General features: G+C 41.2%; 1 protein-coding gene across 1 annotated transcript; it reads left to right on the top strand.

Annotated features, from left to right (window-relative positions):
* Nucleotides 1–2,013: 2,013 nt before the first annotated feature.
* Nucleotides 2,014–12,888, top strand: LOC121138652 (BPI fold-containing family A member 2-like). Its single transcript, XM_040741306.1, has 9 exons — nucleotides 2,014–2,090; nucleotides 3,345–3,426; nucleotides 6,363–6,504; nucleotides 7,069–7,176; nucleotides 8,091–8,243; nucleotides 10,496–10,577; nucleotides 11,225–11,288; nucleotides 11,749–11,826; nucleotides 12,716–12,888. Exons 2-8 carry the CDS (start codon nucleotides 3,360–3,362, stop codon nucleotides 11,784–11,786), a joined length of 654 nt encoding a protein of 217 aa, XP_040597240.1. The 5' UTR covers nucleotides 2,014–2,090; nucleotides 3,345–3,359; the 3' UTR covers nucleotides 11,787–11,826; nucleotides 12,716–12,888.
* The last annotated feature ends 6,328 nt before the right edge of the window (nucleotides 12,889–19,216 follow it).

Below are 19,216 nucleotides of genomic sequence, written 5' to 3' on the forward strand. Positions count from 1 at the left end.
TTTTTTTCCATAGAATATAGATACTTGTCACCTGTCTACGGTTGGTCTCAAGTTGTATAGGTTTGGGAATGGAAAATAACGTTCAAACCTAGGAATCTCTTTTAGGAAAGTATAAAGGGAATAGTCAGGATATAAGTAGATTAGTATATTTTCTTGTGAACTATTTTAGCAACTATTGGCTATAGACAGATTACATTGTTATTGTTTCTTGTATATTGAAACTTATGTACAATAATTTTGTATTTCTGTCTTGGATCATTTGTATGTATATTGTTTCAAACTTGAAATTATATTCGTCATACTGTGTAGGCCCTTCTTTCTGTTTACAATGTTTTTGTGAAAAATGTAAAACTATTTTTATCATATTATATGTATGTATGTTTCTACATATGCTTAATATATTTTATATATTGATACAATTTAGGATATTTTTATCATGTTGCATTATGCAGTTATTCTGGTCAAGATATTTCAGTTTTATCTCTGATATGGAGATTTACATATATATTATATAGTTAGAAATGTGAGGTCATTGTCCTAATGCTACAAATCTGATAAAGATTGTTTAAATTACATTTGGGAAGCTTAAGTCACTGAGCAATCATTTTTCTGAGAATTACAGATTATAATTACCCATGCTTCTTATACCTAATGATGTTAGTCAGGCTTTATATGTGCTCAGAGATGTACCCAACAGACATAATTAATTTTCAAACACTTCAAACACATACAGAATATAACATTTAAATGTTTTAACAATTTAGAACTCTGTTGACATGAGACACAACTGCTCCTGACAACACCAGCTATTCCTGAGAGTACGATATTCACCAATGACACTCCATTTGGAGTTCATTTTCTTCTCAGCTACTAGCCTTTTGGGCAAAGAACTGCCCCTACCTCAACTGCTGATTTTGAACACACTGTCATAAATGGGCTAGCACGAGATAAACTTAAAAAGATTGCTGAATTTTGCAATCATGGTAAGACAGTCTTTCAGTGTTCCTGCTTCTGAGATGGTCTGTCAGTACTCTAGGCCTTAGCCAAAGTCAATTGCCCTGATGATACTGTGAGACCACAGGTGACTGTCCAGGTAGCCCACTGTTTCTGTCATTTCTTGAACCTTTAGGAAGTCGCATGCTTGCACTTCCTGCTTACCCTGCTAATGTTATTTTCCTTCTCAGGTCTTTGATGAGGTTGAAGACTAGATAGTCACAGCTAGTACCCTCTCTTATCTTAGCTAGAACATATTAGGACTTTGCAGAATAGGACAGCAATCAGAGTAATCTCTGCTATATGTCATTACCCAGAGACTGAAGATTCATTATGTGTTCCTTGCTTAATTTTGCTCTTGCTGATTGTAGGTTCAAATTTGTTTATGTTTTTACCTTTCCTTCTCCTGGACTATACTTGATAATTGTTATCATTGTATATAGTTTTTGTAACAGGCTTCAAACCCTCTTATTTAGACAAAAAGGGAAAATATAGTAGCATCTAGCTTTGCCAGAGAACTTATAGGGGTGGCCATACCTTTTGGGTGTGGTTTCAGGTGTTCACATGTGACCCATTATAGGATAGAGGAGTTGCTGGCTTGTCTTCTTGGGTTGCAGTGAGAGCATCAGAAGGGCAGCAGATTGTAGCTTCTGGAAGAGGAAGACTATGGTGGTTATTTACTATTATTTGTGTAAATGCTTCCCTAGTAAAAATCTAATTATCAGTTATTTTCTATCTGATGGAGTCATTTAAATGAGCTAATCTAGGCACACACTGGTAGCCTTCCCAACAGAACCTTCTTCTTAAAAGTCAATACAGAACTGATCTCTTCTGGGAAATCTCAGGTTCCACAACTTGGGGCCTTAGTTTTCTCAGAAGTGCCTGTAAATTTGTGACTGCCACTCAAGTATCCTGGGTGACCTTTGGGTTGGAATATTTTGGCTAACCTTAAGTATTTTCTTTGAACTCTTTAGAACAAGTTCTGGGCACAGAACTTGTTTCTAATTTTGTGACAAGTATATAAGGGCCACTGTTACTACAGTATCCCAGGAGACTGCAGAGAAATAAGGATTTTGTGTGCATCCTTCTCCAAACCAGTGAGTAGAGTCTCTCCCAATGTGAATCACCTTACAAAGGTTTTCTTCAGGAGGCTTTAGGGCAAGAAGTACAGGGAAGGCATCTGTTTGTGTTAGGGAAGTGTTGGATCTAACAGATTTGATGATATTGTGTCAGACTAATGACAACCTAGGTTTCACATGTGTTTCATTGACTGTTCAGATTTTATTCAGCAATGACTTGTCTCAGTGTATGGATGAAGGCATCTTACTGGAGTATTGGATCAGCAGTAACACAAGCCATATCTACTACTATAAGGACAGTGATGTCCCAAGCTTGGTGGAGCCAGATTTGGTGGGCAATCTAGTGCTGGGCTCTGGGGAGGTGTCTAAAGCTGGCTTCATGGAAGGTGTAAGGTATTAATGAATCAAGAGAACAGATTTAGGTGGCAAAGCAAGAAGGAAATAGGTTTGAAGCAGAGAAGGCGGCAAGCATAAAGGTCCTGAGTATAAGGAGCACAGGCTGGAGTCAGCTTGGCTTTCCAAGTCCTGCCCTCCACTTGCTGGCTGTGTGTCTAATGTTTCTCTATCTTCCCAATCTTGCCTGCTCCTCTCTAGAACAAGTTAACTCCTTTTCCCCAGTTATGATTGTCTTTGCTTATGTTTATTATTTTTAATTTCACTATACAAAGTAGTACAGTTTGTTGTGGCATTTACCTACATACTTGTTTCCTATCCTACTCCCTCCCCTGATATTCTTCCCTGTTCCCACCCCTTGCTAATAGCTTCTTCTTTCCTTTTACATTCATGTCACATGCATTCCCTCCCTTTTTCCCCTCTTCTCTTCTATTAAGAGTTCTACTTTTCCTATCATGGCATCCTTATTTTATGACCCCACTCATATTCAACACATTCATAAACATTTACATATACATTGTGTACATATACATATACATACACACACACTATATATATATATATATGTTTTAATCTCATTTGCACATGAGAGAAAATAGGATACTTTGAATTTCTGAATCTGGTTAATTTTTCCAAGAACAAAGACTTCCACTTCCACCCAGTTCCTGAAATGTCACGATTTATGTTTTCTTTATGGCTGAATATAATCCCCTTGTGCAATTGGCCTCACTATCTTCATCCACTCCTGAGGGTGGGCATCTTTGCTGCTTCCATTTCTTAGCTATTGTGAGCAGAGCACATCTGTCTTGTAGGAAGGTCAAGTATGAGTGACAGGTGTTCACTGTGCATTGTTTCCTCCTTCCTCCTGTGACCATCCAGGTGTCAGCACGGGAAATGTTCCAACTTGGGAGCCTTGTTGTCTTGTGCATCCTGCTCACTGGGACCTCAGCATCAGCTTTTGGTAATATTGGCCATGACTGGAATAATTTGAACATTATGAATTCTGTCTCTGGAAGTAAGCCAATATAGGTCACATCAGCTAGCTAGTCCCTGGAGAAACCTTAATAAACTCTACCTGCAACAGCCAAGGCTTCTGGGAGGGGCCAGTGTTGACCTTTATGCATGACTTACTCACATTTGTTCAACCATTCAATTCCTGCCTCACTCATGTATTATTTTAGAAAGAACAAATTCCACGACATTATATCCTAATAGATTTTTGTCAATATACATGAAGTATAAATTCATCAAAGTGAGATTTCAAAATTTAAAGAAGTGTGCACATCTTAAATTATGGCAGCTGTTGTCACATATTCTCTTAGTATATCATCACGTTCTCTAACAGTCTGCGGGAGACTGTCCCCTAGTCCTGCTCCCTTCAAAGCACTTACCCAGACAACTTTACCTGGGTTAAGTGGGTTGTCATTATCAGCGATAAGAAGCTGTAACTTGTCTCACTTTGCATTTCTCTAATGCTAACAGTCCTTTCATTTTTTATATTTTACTACTGGTTTGCATAATTTAACCAACATGTTGTGTTGAAATTCTTAACATATATTACTGTACTTTGCTTTACTTTTTCTTTTTGATCTGTGTTGTCTGGCTGGAAATGAAGGTATCAACCTACCTGGATTAGATGTCCATAAAGCCCCCACTGTCTATTTATGGCACCTCTGTCACTGCCTTAGAAGAACTAGGCTAACTGTCAAACAGTTCTCAAAGTAATAGGAAAGCTCTGCACATACTGACTTTAAATCTTGTTAATGTTTAGGCATCTTTCAAAGATGAAGGAAGGAGCCATCCTCTCATTCCACTGAAGCAGAGAGAAAATAGTGTCAGGACCAAGGTTACCTAGGGAGTTGTGCGTTGGTGGAAGTTCTTGTCTTACCTGGTCCCACAGCCAATTTGCACAAAATAAGCACACGGACACTATAAAAATTATAAAACTGTTGGTGGATGGCTAGTGCTTCTTTCTGGCTACCTCTATCTTAATTATTAACCCATTTCTATTGACACGAGGCTGTGACTTACCCTGAATCCAACATGTTACTCCTTGTGCAGCATGGTGTCCCCTCACCACCTCTCTCTGCCTTCCTTTTCCAGGCCCTCTCCTGGTCCGGTTGCCCCACCTATGCTTCCTGCCTGCCTATTGGCCAAACAGTGTTTTATTCATCAATAAATGAGAGAAACATATATACAGAAGGACATACCCCATCATTTGTGTAGTGACATGTAGCTATTATCTAAGCAATACTAACTGAGGTATCCTTATCTGTGTCATTATAATAGGTAGATCCTGTTATCATAGAACCATGATGTAGTATTGTGGTTACATTTACTTTATTAATATTGATTTTTAAGATTTTATTTTTTATGTTTAGGTATCTTTGTGTATTTATCTCTGTGTATGATCCCAGAAGCCAGAAGAGAGTGTCACATCTCCCAGAGTTACAGATGGTTATGAGGCAGCCAAAATGGATACTGGAAACTGAACTCTAGACCTCTGCAAGAGCAACAAGTCCTCTTAAAGGCTGACCCATCTCACCACTGCATTGAAAACACAGATAATATATGGTCACACTTGAATGTTTTTATTTAGAAATTTCAAGAATGGCCGGGAGTTGGTGGCGCACGTCTTTAATCCCAGCACTCGGGAGGTAGAGGCAGGCAGATCTCTGTGAGTTCGAGGCCAGCCTGGTCTACAAGAGCTAGTTCCAGGACAGCCTCCAAAACAATACATAGAAACCCTGTCTCAAAAAAACAAAAGAAAGAATATTGAAGAATATGTGTATGTTCATACACAATGAATTCCATTAATGCTGCTTCCAATATGTATATATATGTATATATATACATATACATAATATTAAAGCATTAATGGAAGATTGAAATCTTTTCAACAGTACTTAAAGACACTCAATACATAACAGTAAACCAGTATACAGAAACAATTGCTAGTCTTTACAGATTTTTGGTTTCAGCAGCTAAAACCTGAAGATGAACTGAAACCTCAATTACAAATTGGACAAAATATTTATGATATCATGATTCCAATCTAAAATCTATACACCCACATAAATTAAACAGGTAACAAACTAGAGTAATTGGAAGGGAAACTGCTTAATAGCCAATATTTTAAAGCATCATTTAGATGCATTATTCATTTTACAAATAAGGGTGTTTTTGTTGTTTCTGTTGTTGTTGTTTTGTTTTCTTTTGTCCCTGAATTTATAATTTCTTTCTTTCACACTAGAAATATTTTCTACGCAAACATCCCAATTACTTCACACATGCATTCTGAGACATGACTTTTATTGTGTTCATTCCCTGCTAGTTCTCTGATTATCTTCTGTTAGAACACTCTATCCTCCTGCTCCACTGTGAATTACTGTTCTCTGGAACTGATTCCAAGCTATCATTGTGGGACCCCTATTTCCCACTTTCACTGCTTGTGACATAATGTGCGCTATATATTTTCCCCTTGGTTCTAGATTTTTCCATTGCTTAATTATCCTCTCAACTTTTTGACTAAGTTTCTCAAACTCACATGAGAATCTCATTAAGAATGAAAGACCCTTATGTCACCACTGCAAGCAGGTCTACACCCTCAACTTCATTTGCTAGGCCAATTTATTGATTGTTTTTTGATACATGCATAACATACATTAGCATGAAATAGCCTGGAAACAGTGCATATATCCAGTGGTGTAGACACATTTCCTAATCTTAGGAGTCTCAGGTTCCTCTTCTATACAATGAAAATGGTAACAATATTTCCCTCACTGAGTTATGCAGACTGAATGAACCAGCACAGAGAAACAGACTTCTCTGAAACCAGGAAGATTGGAAATCATTCTCTATCGGTGTAGGTGACTTACTCATGACAATTTTTGACAGATGACCCTCAGACCATGAAGTTGAATCCTGAGTTGCTTCAGAAACCTGCGGATTGGCCATTAGCCAAGAAGAGGATTATAGAAACTTTCGATAAATTGGAACCGAGACTTTTTAAACTCTTTTCATCTAAAAATGTTTTACGGTGAGTTGGTACTTCTTAGATTCCAGAAAGGGGACTTCCTGACTGCCCAATGTCAAAGACAGGTGGATAAGACTCATTATCCCCAACAGAGCTGAGGAGTTCTGAAGCAAGACTCATTAGTGCTTGAGTAAGTCTGACTCAGGGCTACAGGGATAGTTTGAACAGTTCATGTTTCTGGGTTCTCAGTTTGTAATTCCAGGCTCAAGGTGAATGTTGCATTTATCCTCATCTCTACCTACATCATGGTACCCAAAACCCTTCCCTAAGAACAACACTTTTATACTTCAGATACAGCTAGGAGTACAAGTACAAGTCCTTTCATGAGACAGGAACCTGGAATTTATACTCCTAGTCTTAAGCAGAGGCTTCATGGGGTTTTGAGTCACATAAACCTTGGTTCAAGTTCTGGGTATGGTGCCTACTTTTCCCTCATTCAGTCAACTGCACCTGAGAGTTTAGAGGTTCACTCTTCTGAGCAGGCTGTAGTGAGAACAAGAGAGTGATGAGGAAAGGCACAATGTTACAAGGAGGAATGACAACTGGGCACATGTGGTTTTTGGGCAGGTTGCAGAACAATGAAATCAGAATCCTGGACTTGCAAGTTGGCCTGTCTGCCTATGGCAGAGGCATAGACCTGACTATGCCCTTTATTACGAATACCTCTCTGTTTATGTGAGTATGAGTCCCTTGTATTTACAGGGTGGGGTGTTCTGTAGCCTATTTGAGTGGGCATTTAATTCCCAGCTACTGTGTGGACTATGAACCTAGTTTTCTAATCCATAAAAGAGAGGAAACTCTGAAGCCCAAAATGCCAATATTTAAAATATTCTAGTAAAAACTGGTCATATTAAGGCTCTTTCAAAAGAATGTCTTATGCAATGAACTATTTGTGTGTGTGTGTGTGTGTGACACTCACATGTGTCTGTGGAGGTCAGAGGTCAGTATCAATATTTGCCTCAATCACTTGCCACATAATTTTTTGATCTAGACACTATCAAAGAACCTGGAAATCATAGAGAGGAAGTACATGTAATCAATCAGAAAAATATAATTTTGAAGTTTTTTATTTTAAAGGATAGATAAAGGAAAATAAATCCAAGAGCCTGTACAAAAGATATTCTAGATGATGGGGGTTTCACCAAGAGAGAACACAGCATGTGTGAGACCCAGGATTCTATCACCAGGTCAGGGGAGATATAAATTAAATGCATTCATGAAGTCATGAGGAAGTTATTCAAACTCTCCATTCCCAGGGTTTCTTGATTTAAAAAAAAGTGTGATTTGCCAATAAAATGGATTAAACCAGGTATAAAACTTTACATGGAATCCTCAAGGTAATTGGTTTCATAAAATATTAGCAATTATTATATTATTAGTCTCAGGCAAGATAAAAAATTCTCAGCTGTGCTAAACACGAATAGTCCAGAGAAATCCTATACAAATGTGTAAACTTTGTAGAGAACATGTACTTTTACATGTTGACATTGCCCATAGACACCATGCATAGATTCACAGAGATGGATGAAAACCAAGGCAGCATACAAAGCTTTATAGACCTCTGTCTGGTGTGAGTCTTGTTTCCTTAGGCCTAGGATTGACCTCAGAGGTGACTATCTTATTTTCTTCGACCTCACAACTTCACTCAAGATTGAAACTATTCCCGAGACTGGCCTTCCAATCGTAACCATAGGGAAATGCTGGAGTGATCCAGAAAATATCACCTCTTTCTTGTTGGACAGGTAAGCCCCATCCATCATAGTAGATCTGGGCACTCAAGATACTTTAGGACCCCTGACTTTAATCCTATTCCCACACCTGGGAAGAAGCATGGTGGAATACACAGTCGGGCTAGCCTCATGGATTAACTCTGTCACAACTATCAGCTCTGTTACTCTACAGCTTCATCTTTTGAGGCTTCAGTTTGCACATCTATGGGTTTGAATAGTAGAAATCTATATTCATAACCTTGTGGGATGAGGACATGAAAAATATACATGTTTAAATGAGAGCCTGGAACATGTTAAGTGCTCTAGAGCCATGAGATCCACACTGACTATGTGGATTGCCCATTTCCATTGCTGAGGCAAGACGATAGAACTCTCCAGACATAATCATGCATTTGCCTATGGTACGTTACAGCTGTGTCAATGTACATCATGCCTTGAAGGATGTTAACTTTCCATTCAGTTAAGGTGGGAGGAAAATTAGATGCTAGCATGGTCCATCACTATCCTGAACTTATCTCTACATTCTTAAAAATTATGGCAATAAGATCTTAATATCATAATCCTGCATTTCCATCACTGATTCCTTTTTATCCTCAAAATCTGCATCTTTAATTTTATACTTGAGACAGTGGGATTGGTTCATGCACAAGATGGAGAGGAAGTTATAGTACCCACACTCTGGGAAAGGAAACATGGTCAACGGGGCACATGCTGGGGCTAGAAATTCATGATCAAGAATAGAGGGATGGTCTATGTTCCCAACATTGACAACTATGACCACAATGCTATTCTCCACACATAAACCAAAGATCTGATCTCAAATCAAAAGCAATACCAGTATTCATGCAAATTCAAAGGCCTAGGTGCTGCTGGGAACTGTCACGCAGACCCAGGAAATTCATGTTGTTCAGCTGGGCCTGAATACCCACAGAAATGTAGTCTTTTGTGATATAGCTCTGCCTGCACCCTCCTTTAGACACAATGGCTTTTGTTCAGAATCTCAGATAAGCTCTTGTTATCTCAAGACCTTGGCATATAATTTGTGGTTATGTAAACACATTTGTCCTCACTCCAAATCAATGTGTCTTTTCATCTTTCAGGGTCTTTGCTAGATTCCTTCTCTTTCCTGATAAGAATATGCTCCTGTCCTTCAGAGTACTTGTTCCTGCTGTTATACTGTACACACATGTTTTGAGACAGGATTTCACTGTTCAGAACTGGTTTGCTTCAATCTAAGAGAACTACCTGCTTTTGTCTCCTAATGCCTCAGATCAAAGACTGGTGACAGCACACCAGATGTCACATTCTATATTTAACTTGATTTTTTCTTAACTTATTTTGCATTGGAGAATGTGTGTGTGTGTGTGTGTGTGTGTGTGAGAGAGAGAGAGAGAGACAGAGACAGAGACAGAGACAGACAGACAGACAGAGAGGCAGGCAGAGACAGAGAGACAGAGAGAAAGACAGAGAGAGAGAGCACACACATGTGTCATTGCTGGAGCTCACCAAGTAGACTAAGTGGCTTAGGACTCTCCCCATCCCTGTATCCTCCACTCTGTATTACAATTGTTTGCTCTCACCTGGATTCTTTTTTGCTTTTTAAATATGGGACTAGAGCTGGAAGTCAGGTTCTCATGCTTACAAGGACAATATTGTGTGGACTGAACTGTCTCCTTGGCTGCATTTTCTCATTATTCTACTAAAAATCTGTATTTTCTAGGCAGGCATTGTTTTGAGCCCTGAGAGCCATTTGGTGAATAAGAAGTAAGATATCTCCTTAAACATATCCTGAGGAAAGACAGGTAGAGGACTATTTGATCCATCAGTGAATTCAAGGAAAATGAGGAACCCTACACAAACCATCATAATCAGCAGAGCACAAGGAGAGCAAACCCTTCCTCCAGTTAGCACTCATATGGACTTCCCCGGGAGATGTTAGCTGGATAAGTGTTGAAGGGGAAGAGGTAACCTCAGTGAGACATGTTTATGAAGGAGATTTAAGGTTTTTCCCAGTGTCCCAAGGCTTAGCCTGGAGCTGTGTAATCAGAGGCAGAGTGAATGATGCTGTGTCAGGGCTGTGATGAGCACCCAGGCACTGAGGAAACAGCTACTTAAGCATCAGATGCTCAGTGACTGTTTTTCTGGACATGGTGCACAGGGCAGCAAAAATAAAACCGTAGAGCCTAGTTGTGGGTCAACAAGCACAGGTTACTATCATCCATACTAAAGTCTTGGCCAAGCTTTGTAAGTCCTTTCTATTCCAGAACAAGCATCTCTGCAAAAATTCTTCTGGACGCTACATCCACTATCCTTAAATTGGTATTGGAGGAATTCATGACAAATGAAGTAAGTCCCCCACTGTTGGAACCCAAAGCGGGACTGGTGGGACTGGAGAAGTTTTGTAGGTTTTATGTCTGTGTGCTCAGGACATTGTTTCCTCTGAGAAACAGATTTCTGTTTGAGAGATCTGATGGCACCTCCCTCATTAGCTGGCTGCAGAGAGAGAACAAGCAGAAATCATAGATGGTGATTGAGCTATTTACCACATCCATGCTCTACCTGTGCCCTTGAAGCTAATGTTTTCTTTAATCGCACTTTCACTTAAATGCCTGTAGTTAATTAAGTGCTTGTGAATAAGAACCTGAAGGAACCTGGGAATTTGGGCTCCCCAAAGGCTTAAGCCTTCTGAGGAGCATTAAGTTGCATGTTCAAGAGTTCAAGATTTTAGGTATCTAGGGTATTAAGGTTTTGGATGCTAGATCTTTAGATCCTGAACTTCTGACATCCTGAGGTGATGGCTTCTCAGCAGCCTGGGACAGCTGTGGTACAGGCTGCTGCAATTCCAGAGTGTCAGATTGCTAAGGATAACTGTTCTCAGGTCCTTGAAATGAACCCATCTGTTGGGGGAGGGTGGGCAATGTGTTGCCAGCAAAGTCTCATCTGTTTGCCTTCTCCCCACTTCCTCCCTCTCATACCTTCTCCCTGATTCTCAGATATGTCCACTCTTCAAATCCTTCCTCAGCAACCTGAACGTCACTCTTATTCAGGATCTTTTCTGTAAGTCACAACCCGTGCATTGGAGTGGCTTCCATGGGGGCAGGACAACAGCTGTATGAGTGCCAAAGACAAGGGAAAACCTTGCATCCTGACCAATGCAGGCCTTTGGTTTCTTCTCCACTCCCCCACACTGGAGGCCTCATTTCAGACTTTTGCTCCCCATGTTTGACAGAGAAGCAGGCCTCAGAAATAAATCACTGATAGGATTAGGCCTTGGGGTGTTGCTTCTTTGGATGTCTATTGACACAGTTTTCTGTGTCTTGCATGCACTATCTCATTGGGTTCTCACAAGAGTTTGTGCAGTGGGGCACTGCCATTGCCTACCTATGGGTGAATAGTGACACACTTGAGGTCACATAGGAGTCAGAGTGACAAGCTAAAAGTAAGGTAATGAGTTGGATGGGCATCTCTCCAATTCCCATGACAAAGACTGAGACTGATCTGTATTTGCTTCCTTTAGCTAATATAAAGAGAAGACAGTCACCAAGTTCCATCTGAAGAAGAAGCAGCAGAAGGAGGAATGCCATGACTCCTGCTGGTATGGGTAGTGTGATGGTTACTTTTCTATTGTTGTGACAAAACAACTTGATCAAAGGAAATTTTAAATGAAAGTATTTCGTTTGAGAATTAGGATTCTCCAGGGTCGTGACCCATGGCCATCATGGTAAGGAGCATGACAGAAGGTAGGCAGGGCTTGTACTGGAATATCAACTGAGAGCTTATGTATTTAGACACAATCACCAGGCCAAATGAGCTAACAAGGAATTGCATGCCCCTTGGAAATCATGAAGCTCATCGATAATGACACACCTCCTCCAAGGAGTTCCCACCTCCAAATCCTTCCCGAACAGTTCCTGACACAAGTATTCAAACAAATGAGCCTATTGAGTTTGTGCTCAAGAAACCACACAGGTCAACTCTGTACCCTGACACTCACCTGTCAGGAATCCAGGTCCAGGCTGGGTTTGCTTCTGTCACAAGAGTAGAGAAACTGAGCCCTGCTCTTGGCTCTAGTATGTTGAGTACATCTTAAACACTGAGCTTGGAACATGATCCAGACCCAGCTAGGGTCTTTGTTTCTAAGTGAATTTCCTGGAAGTTTTTGACTGAGTCCTAGCTTGGAATACAGACACTTATCCATGGCTTTCATGCAGACCCTGGCTTCATGGGCCTGGCCTCTACTCAATATTTTCAGAGCTTCCCTTGTTGGAAGGAAGGGATGTGAAAGGGTCAGGGTCAGCTTGGAGAACAAGACCAAAAATCTGCAGCTGCTCTGTCCTCTCCATCACCTAATCCATGTTGGTCCTTCAGGAATGAGTAGAAACAGGGAGGGCCAGGCTAATGTGGATCTATTCAATGTCCAATGATACCTGCTCCCACTGTTGCTCTGAGAGTAAATGTCCTTACACCCTGTGTTCTCATTCCAGACTATTCCCCAGTGGCTTCATCTGACTCCCCGTGACATTTCTATATATAAAATGCTGCCACCATCTGCACAAGGTCTGCCTGAACCCTCTTGAATGACCTTCTCTGACTCCTTTCTTCTCCCAGTGGACTCTACACCTGTTTTCACCACCCCAGCATTAAAATCCTAACTTCACCCAGCTGTGTGGCTTGTCTCAGCTTTTGTAATAGGATTTCTTGGCAGGATGTGGGATATATGTGGGGTGACATTGTAACCAAGTGGCTGAAGCACACCCAGAGCTGGAAAGGACATCGGGAATTACATCTTTCTTTGCTTTTTTATCTTATTAAATTTATTCACTTAGTTTACACACCAATGGAAGCTTCCCCTCACTCATGTCCTCCCTTTCTTTCCCCTACTTTCCTTCCAAATATATTCCTCTTCTGTTTCTTCTCCCAAAGGTTTCAACAAAGCATATAAAGTTGAGGTAGGATGAAGGTCTTCCCCTTGTATTTAGACTGTGAAAGGCAGCTCAGTATAAGAATAAATTCCCCAAATCCAGCCAATGTGTTAGGGACAGGCCCTGTTCCACTGCTAGGAGTACCGAAAGTAGTTGAAGCTATACAACTGTCACATGTATGTAGGGAGCCCATATAGGCTCTGTAGCTCTCAGTCCAGACTCTGTAAGGTCTTACAAGTCCAGGGTAGTTGTTTCTGTGGGTTCACTCGTGATGACTTTGACTCTGGCTCATACACTCCTTCCTCCCTCTCTTCAACAGGATTCCCTGAGCTCAGTCCAGTGCTTGTCAGTGGTTCTCTGCATCTTTTTCCATAAGACACTGCATGAAGGCTCCCTGATGACAATTGGGGTAGAAACCAACCTGATTACAGGATATGGCCAGTTCAGGCTACCTATTCACTATTGCTAAGAGTCTTAGCTGGGGTCCTCAGTGTAGATTCATAGGAGTTTCCCTTGTAGCTGTTTTCTAAAATGCCCTAAATGCCCCATATCAAGACTTCCTTTTCAGTACTCTCCACCTCCATCTACCACTAACCAGATCCCTCATGTTCCTATCTCCTTCCACCCCCAATCTACCCAGAACATCTCTTCTATTTCCTCCTCCCAGGGAAACCCATACATCCCTTTTTGGGCCCTCCTTGTTGCCTCACCTTTATAGTGCTGTGGATTGTAGTAGCATACTTATCTTTTATTTTATATCTTATATCCACTTATGAGAGAGTATTAGCATGTTTGTCTTTCTGGGTTGAATTACCTCATTCAGGGTGATTTTTTTCTGGCTCCATTTGCTTTCAAATTTTCTGATGCCATTTATTAATAGATGAGTAATACTCCACTGTGTAAATGTACCACAATTTCTTTATCCATTGAGGGGCATCTAGGTTGTTTCCAGTTTCTGTGTATTACAAATAAGGCTGCTATGAACATAGTTGAGTAAGTGTCCTTGTCATATAACTGAGCATCACTCAGGTATGCATGAAAGAGTGGTATTGCTGGGCCATGAGGTAGATTTACTCCTAATTTTCTGAGAAACTGCCATATGGATTTTCAAATTGACTGTACAAGTTTGCACTCCCAACAGCAGTAGAGTTTTCCCCTTGCTCCACATCTGTAAAGGGAAGCTTTTTCCTTGAGAGAAGCCTTCCCGCCAGCCTGGTTCCAGAGCCACATGAGTCCCAAATAAATACACAGGAGGCTATATTAATTACGAAGCTGTTGGCCTTGCTTGTTTCTTACTGGCTAGCTGTGGCTTAAGTATTTACCCCATGATTGTTAATCTAGGCATTTCTCTTACCTGAGAAATTTCCGGGCTTCCTAACCCATGGCAGTTACATCTCGACTTCCTGTGTTTCTCCTACCCAGAGTCCTCCTCGACTCCTAGTCCCACCTATCTTGCTTCCCTATTGGCCAACAGTGCTTTATTGACATATACACAGAACTTCCCCAACATCTCCTCTTTTCTGTTTAAACAAAAAGAAAGGTCTTAACTTTAACATAGTCAAATTATGTGTAACAGAACAGTTATCAAGTAAGAACACAGTTACAATATTTTATCTATCAACATTCAGCAAGATTTAAAGAAAATATCATCCATCCCATTCTTGTGAGTCCAAAGTCCTATATGTAGCTTATCTTTTATCATAACTAAGGAAAACTATAACTATAACTATCTGCCTTCAACTCTATCAAAGACCACAGAAGGATAATATATAAACACTAGGACTGACAGAGACATCTTGCTGCCTGGGCAGTCACATGAAGTTCCTCTGTAATGTTGGGGCATCCATCTTTAGCCCATAGGCCACAGTGTGTCCAGAAGACTTCTTAGTAAAGCAGGAAATTTCAAACTGTCCATCTGCATCAGCAGTCTGTCAGTAAAACATTAACAGACTGGCTGGATGTTCCTTTTGTCTATATCTAAAGCAATTTAGGTAGCTTTTAAACTAATTTTGAAGGGATTTAAGTATCCTTTTAATCATATAAGCAGTTCACACTCATGCATTCACAATCACATTTCATACATACCTGTGTGGCCACACCATACATTCAGAACATACATGTACCTTTCGGTCATCCTTTTTCCCTAGGTCATGATTAGTCTGTTGAAATGAAACTTCCTTAATTAAAATCTCTGTAACAGAACAACTCCAGCCAATCCTTGAACTAAAAAGGTTAAAAAGTCCTATATGCCCCTCATCATTCCTCCATTTGAGCTACAGTCATGGGGTACAGCCATACCTACTCCTTGTAACTCTGTAGATGCAAGGTGGAGTCCAGGCTTTTGGTCAAAAGTTTTTAGAGATGACTCACAAAATTGACCTTAAATGCAAACAATATTTTCCATTCCATATACATTTGCTTTTTCCTTTTTCTCTACTTAATACCAGTACCTCTTTACTGTTACCATTTTTTTTGATTCACCCATTTTTTTTTCGAGACAGGGTTTCTCTGTATTATTTGGAGGCTGTCCTGGAACTCGCTCTGTAGACCAGGCTGGCCTTGAACTCAAGAGATCTGCTTGCCTATGTCTCCCGAGTACTGGGATTAAAGGTGTGCTGGGATTAAAGGCATGTGCCCCCAATGCCTGGCTATTCACCCATTTTCAATCCATCCTCCAACCCAGGATGTTCCCTCAGGCAAAAAGCCTTAATATTTTCACAATCCACCCTCCAACTGAGGGCAATCTCTCGGGTTCCCCTCTTTCCTGACCTTGGTGTCAGGCTAAGGCCTAGAGATTTAATCTAGGAGACATTTCTGACTTTTTAATCTCTCATTGGCAGCAGCCGCTCCCAACGTATTATTGGTGCTATAAAAATTGATGAACAGGGAGCTGGAATGACTAACTGGCATCAACATGGGGAGGATCCTCCCCAGCACCCATACTTCCCTTACCTGATTGTTCGGCAATGGTTGGATCATCTTTATATCCGTAGTATTGGGGTCCACATGCCTGATGCACCGTTCGGGGACCCAAATGGGCTTCTCACTTCCTGGAGGGAAAACACAAACAGCCCCTTGGACCCTAGCTAGTAGGGGAGTGGGTGGCTGCCATTTTCCTGTAATCAAATAGTAGATGCTCTTTCATGTGGGGACTGGGGATATTACTCCCCCTTTATTATTTTCTAAATTTGTTTGAACTGTTGAAGTTGGAACATAACAGTAGAAGGATTTGTCTACTCTCCTTAGTTAACTATCTAGGTGAATTGGGATCACTATCTAGATTATTTCCTGTAGAAAGTCTCGTAGACTCTTACACGAAGCAGGAACCCTGAAGGATTATTTGAGTTCCTGTGGGTCCTGCATATCCAGTTTATACAGCAACATTTAAGCAGTCTAGGCAAGAGCAGTTTCTTGCCCAAATGGCTAATCTTGCCATGTTGAAAGCAAACTCCATAACGAGTTTCTTCGATGCCCATCTTCCTCTCAGACGTAATAGGTGTTGCCAGGAGCAGACATTTCTCATTGTCACAAAAAACCCTAAACCATTTTAAATGACATTTTCTGAAGGTCTTTGAAAGGTTTGAAGACTATCTATCTATCTCAAATATATCTCTGAATATCTAGAAAATCTAATTTACCTAACTATAAGTTCTGACTGTTATAAGTAACTATCTATAGTCTGTATTCAATTATGCATTATGTTTTAAAAGATCAGTATAAGCACAATACTTAATCAAGAGGAGAAATATACACATCACAAAATTGACCTTGAATTTGTCTCAATAAATGAAAAACCATACCAATACAAAGTATTCATTTCCATACCATAATCCCCTTTTTACCATTAAAAAGAGATTGGCTGTGATCATTAGTCAATTATAAACAACCCCATTTAAATGAAAACAAAGATTTATAAACAAGATGGGAATTAGGACATTGCTCGTTCCAAACTGCTTCGTGCTGGAAGGGGGTGCTCTTTATACCATGGGGATCATGATCCCTCCTTTCCTTCTCTCCCCCCTCTGTGTGAGAGAGACCAGAGGTCAACTTCTAGTGTAGTTTCTCAGTTACCATCCACTTTGTTTGAAGAGAAAGGATCTCTCTCTGGGAGCTCACCCATCAGGCTAGTCTGATAGGACAGTAAACCTCAGGGATTTGCCTGTCTCTACCTCCCCAGTGTTGGGATTAGAAGCTCATGCCACCACCCCCAACTTTCTATATGGATATTGGGAATCAAACTCTTCCACAGTTGAGTTCTCTCTGGCACCTTCACCTCCAGCTTCTTGACCAAGTGCTCTTTCTGCCCAGGTTAAAGGAAGCGGGCTCAAGTCCCAAAGTGGCATTTACAGCTGACTTCCCTAGAGCCCTACTCTCTGTCTCAGGCTGTCCAAATGTCCAGAAAGGAGCTCAACCTGGGCTATAGGAGGGTTTCTAGTGGTTAGATAAAAGCCAGAATTCTTCAGGAACTTACAAAACCATTGCCCATCTTCCAAAAGGAGTCATTTCTCTCACCTCTGGCAGAAGGGACATATGGCTACCTGGGGTGCCTAACAGCATATCAAAGCCTATGCTGCCTCCAAGCTCTCTCAGTATCAGAAGTACTTGTTAAAAGGTTCAAAGTCCATGCTTGCATCCTAACCCTTCTCACTTCCTTAGGCTTCCCTCCTTCCAGATACCTGTTCCCTCTCTTTACAATAGCAACTTTCCCCTGCCCCTACCCTTCTCACCACACTCTTTCTCTTACTCACTCTCTCTTACTCTCTTGCTATGCTCTGTGCTCTGTCTCTTGCTACCTCACTATCTCCATATCCTCCCCCACTTCCGTAACCCAATCTACTCTCTCTCCCTCCCCTCTCTCACACACACACACCTACAATAAAAACCCTAACCATATCATGGAACAGTCGTGTCAGCAGTCATGTGTACCTCTTCACATATACTTTCAAATAGAAGTGAGCACAGGAGCCTGCAAATCAAACACCCCCACCACTAAGCACACACCCCAAAGCTCCAAGGTGCAGAATAACCATGTCCTTGCACATTTTAAATGCAAGAGCAACTGATACCTATGGAACCCTCACTAGAGACACTGCCTAGCTTCATCTCATGCAGGAGGACCCAAGGGCTCAGGCAAGTTTGAAGGCAGGCAGCCTGACTATGCTGTGCAGCCTCTTAGACACACAGAAAGCTACATTCTAGGGCTCCCAGGAACCTGCTGCTCCCCCTATCAGACCCCACTGACCTCCACGTGGTCCCGGTTGGGAAATGTCAACAGGCACTCCCCAGTGTTGTAATTCCACATCTGCAGTGTTCCATCACTCAAGCCTGTCAGCAGACACTGCTCCAACTCGTCCAGGGACATGGCAGTCAGCTCACTTTGCTGAAGGCCAGACACACAGAACTCCATCCTCTTCTTCCCCGTGGTGATGTCCCACACACTCACTGTGCCCTGTAGGCAGCCACTCACCACCTGTAAGTGGAGCACACAGGTGCCCCAGTTCACTGCAGGGCAGGCCGAAGTATGCCATGAGGTCCCTCCCATCCACGCCTCCACCCCCATGCAGGCAACCTGGGCAGTATAGGTAATGCCGGAAAACAAACCTTCCTGGGTTCTGTGTCACAAACCTGTTGCTACTACTATTTTTAAATGAATTAATTTCATAGAGCTCTCATTAACTCAAAAAATGGCACTTGGGAATTCAAGCTCCCAGAAGAGACAGGAAAGCCACACCTATATTCAAGATTGTATAACACTGATCAACTGGTTAGAACTTCATGACTATGAAGGGTTAGAATGTTACAGTTCTAGACCCAAATGATCCTGGGCTATATTTAGTTCCCTTAACAGCCATTCACCTCTTAACCCACTTGTATATCAACTCTTAGGAAACACCTTTGAATGGTGTGAGCTTAGCAGACCACCAGCTTTCACTGACCCTAAGGCTGAGAACAGCATGTCAGATATATCTGACAGCAGAGGGTCCCCTGCTTTACTGTCACTCACCTACCTGATGCTCTCACCAGGGTATGTGGGAAAATACCTCAGTGTATTGCTTTCATCCC

This window comes from Mesocricetus auratus, unplaced genomic scaffold (genome assembly GCF_017639785.1).
Source record: "Mesocricetus auratus isolate SY011 unplaced genomic scaffold, BCM_Maur_2.0 contig_11066_pilon_obj, whole genome shotgun sequence".
In the NCBI taxonomy this organism is placed as follows: Eukaryota; Metazoa; Chordata; class Mammalia; order Rodentia; family Cricetidae; genus Mesocricetus; species Mesocricetus auratus.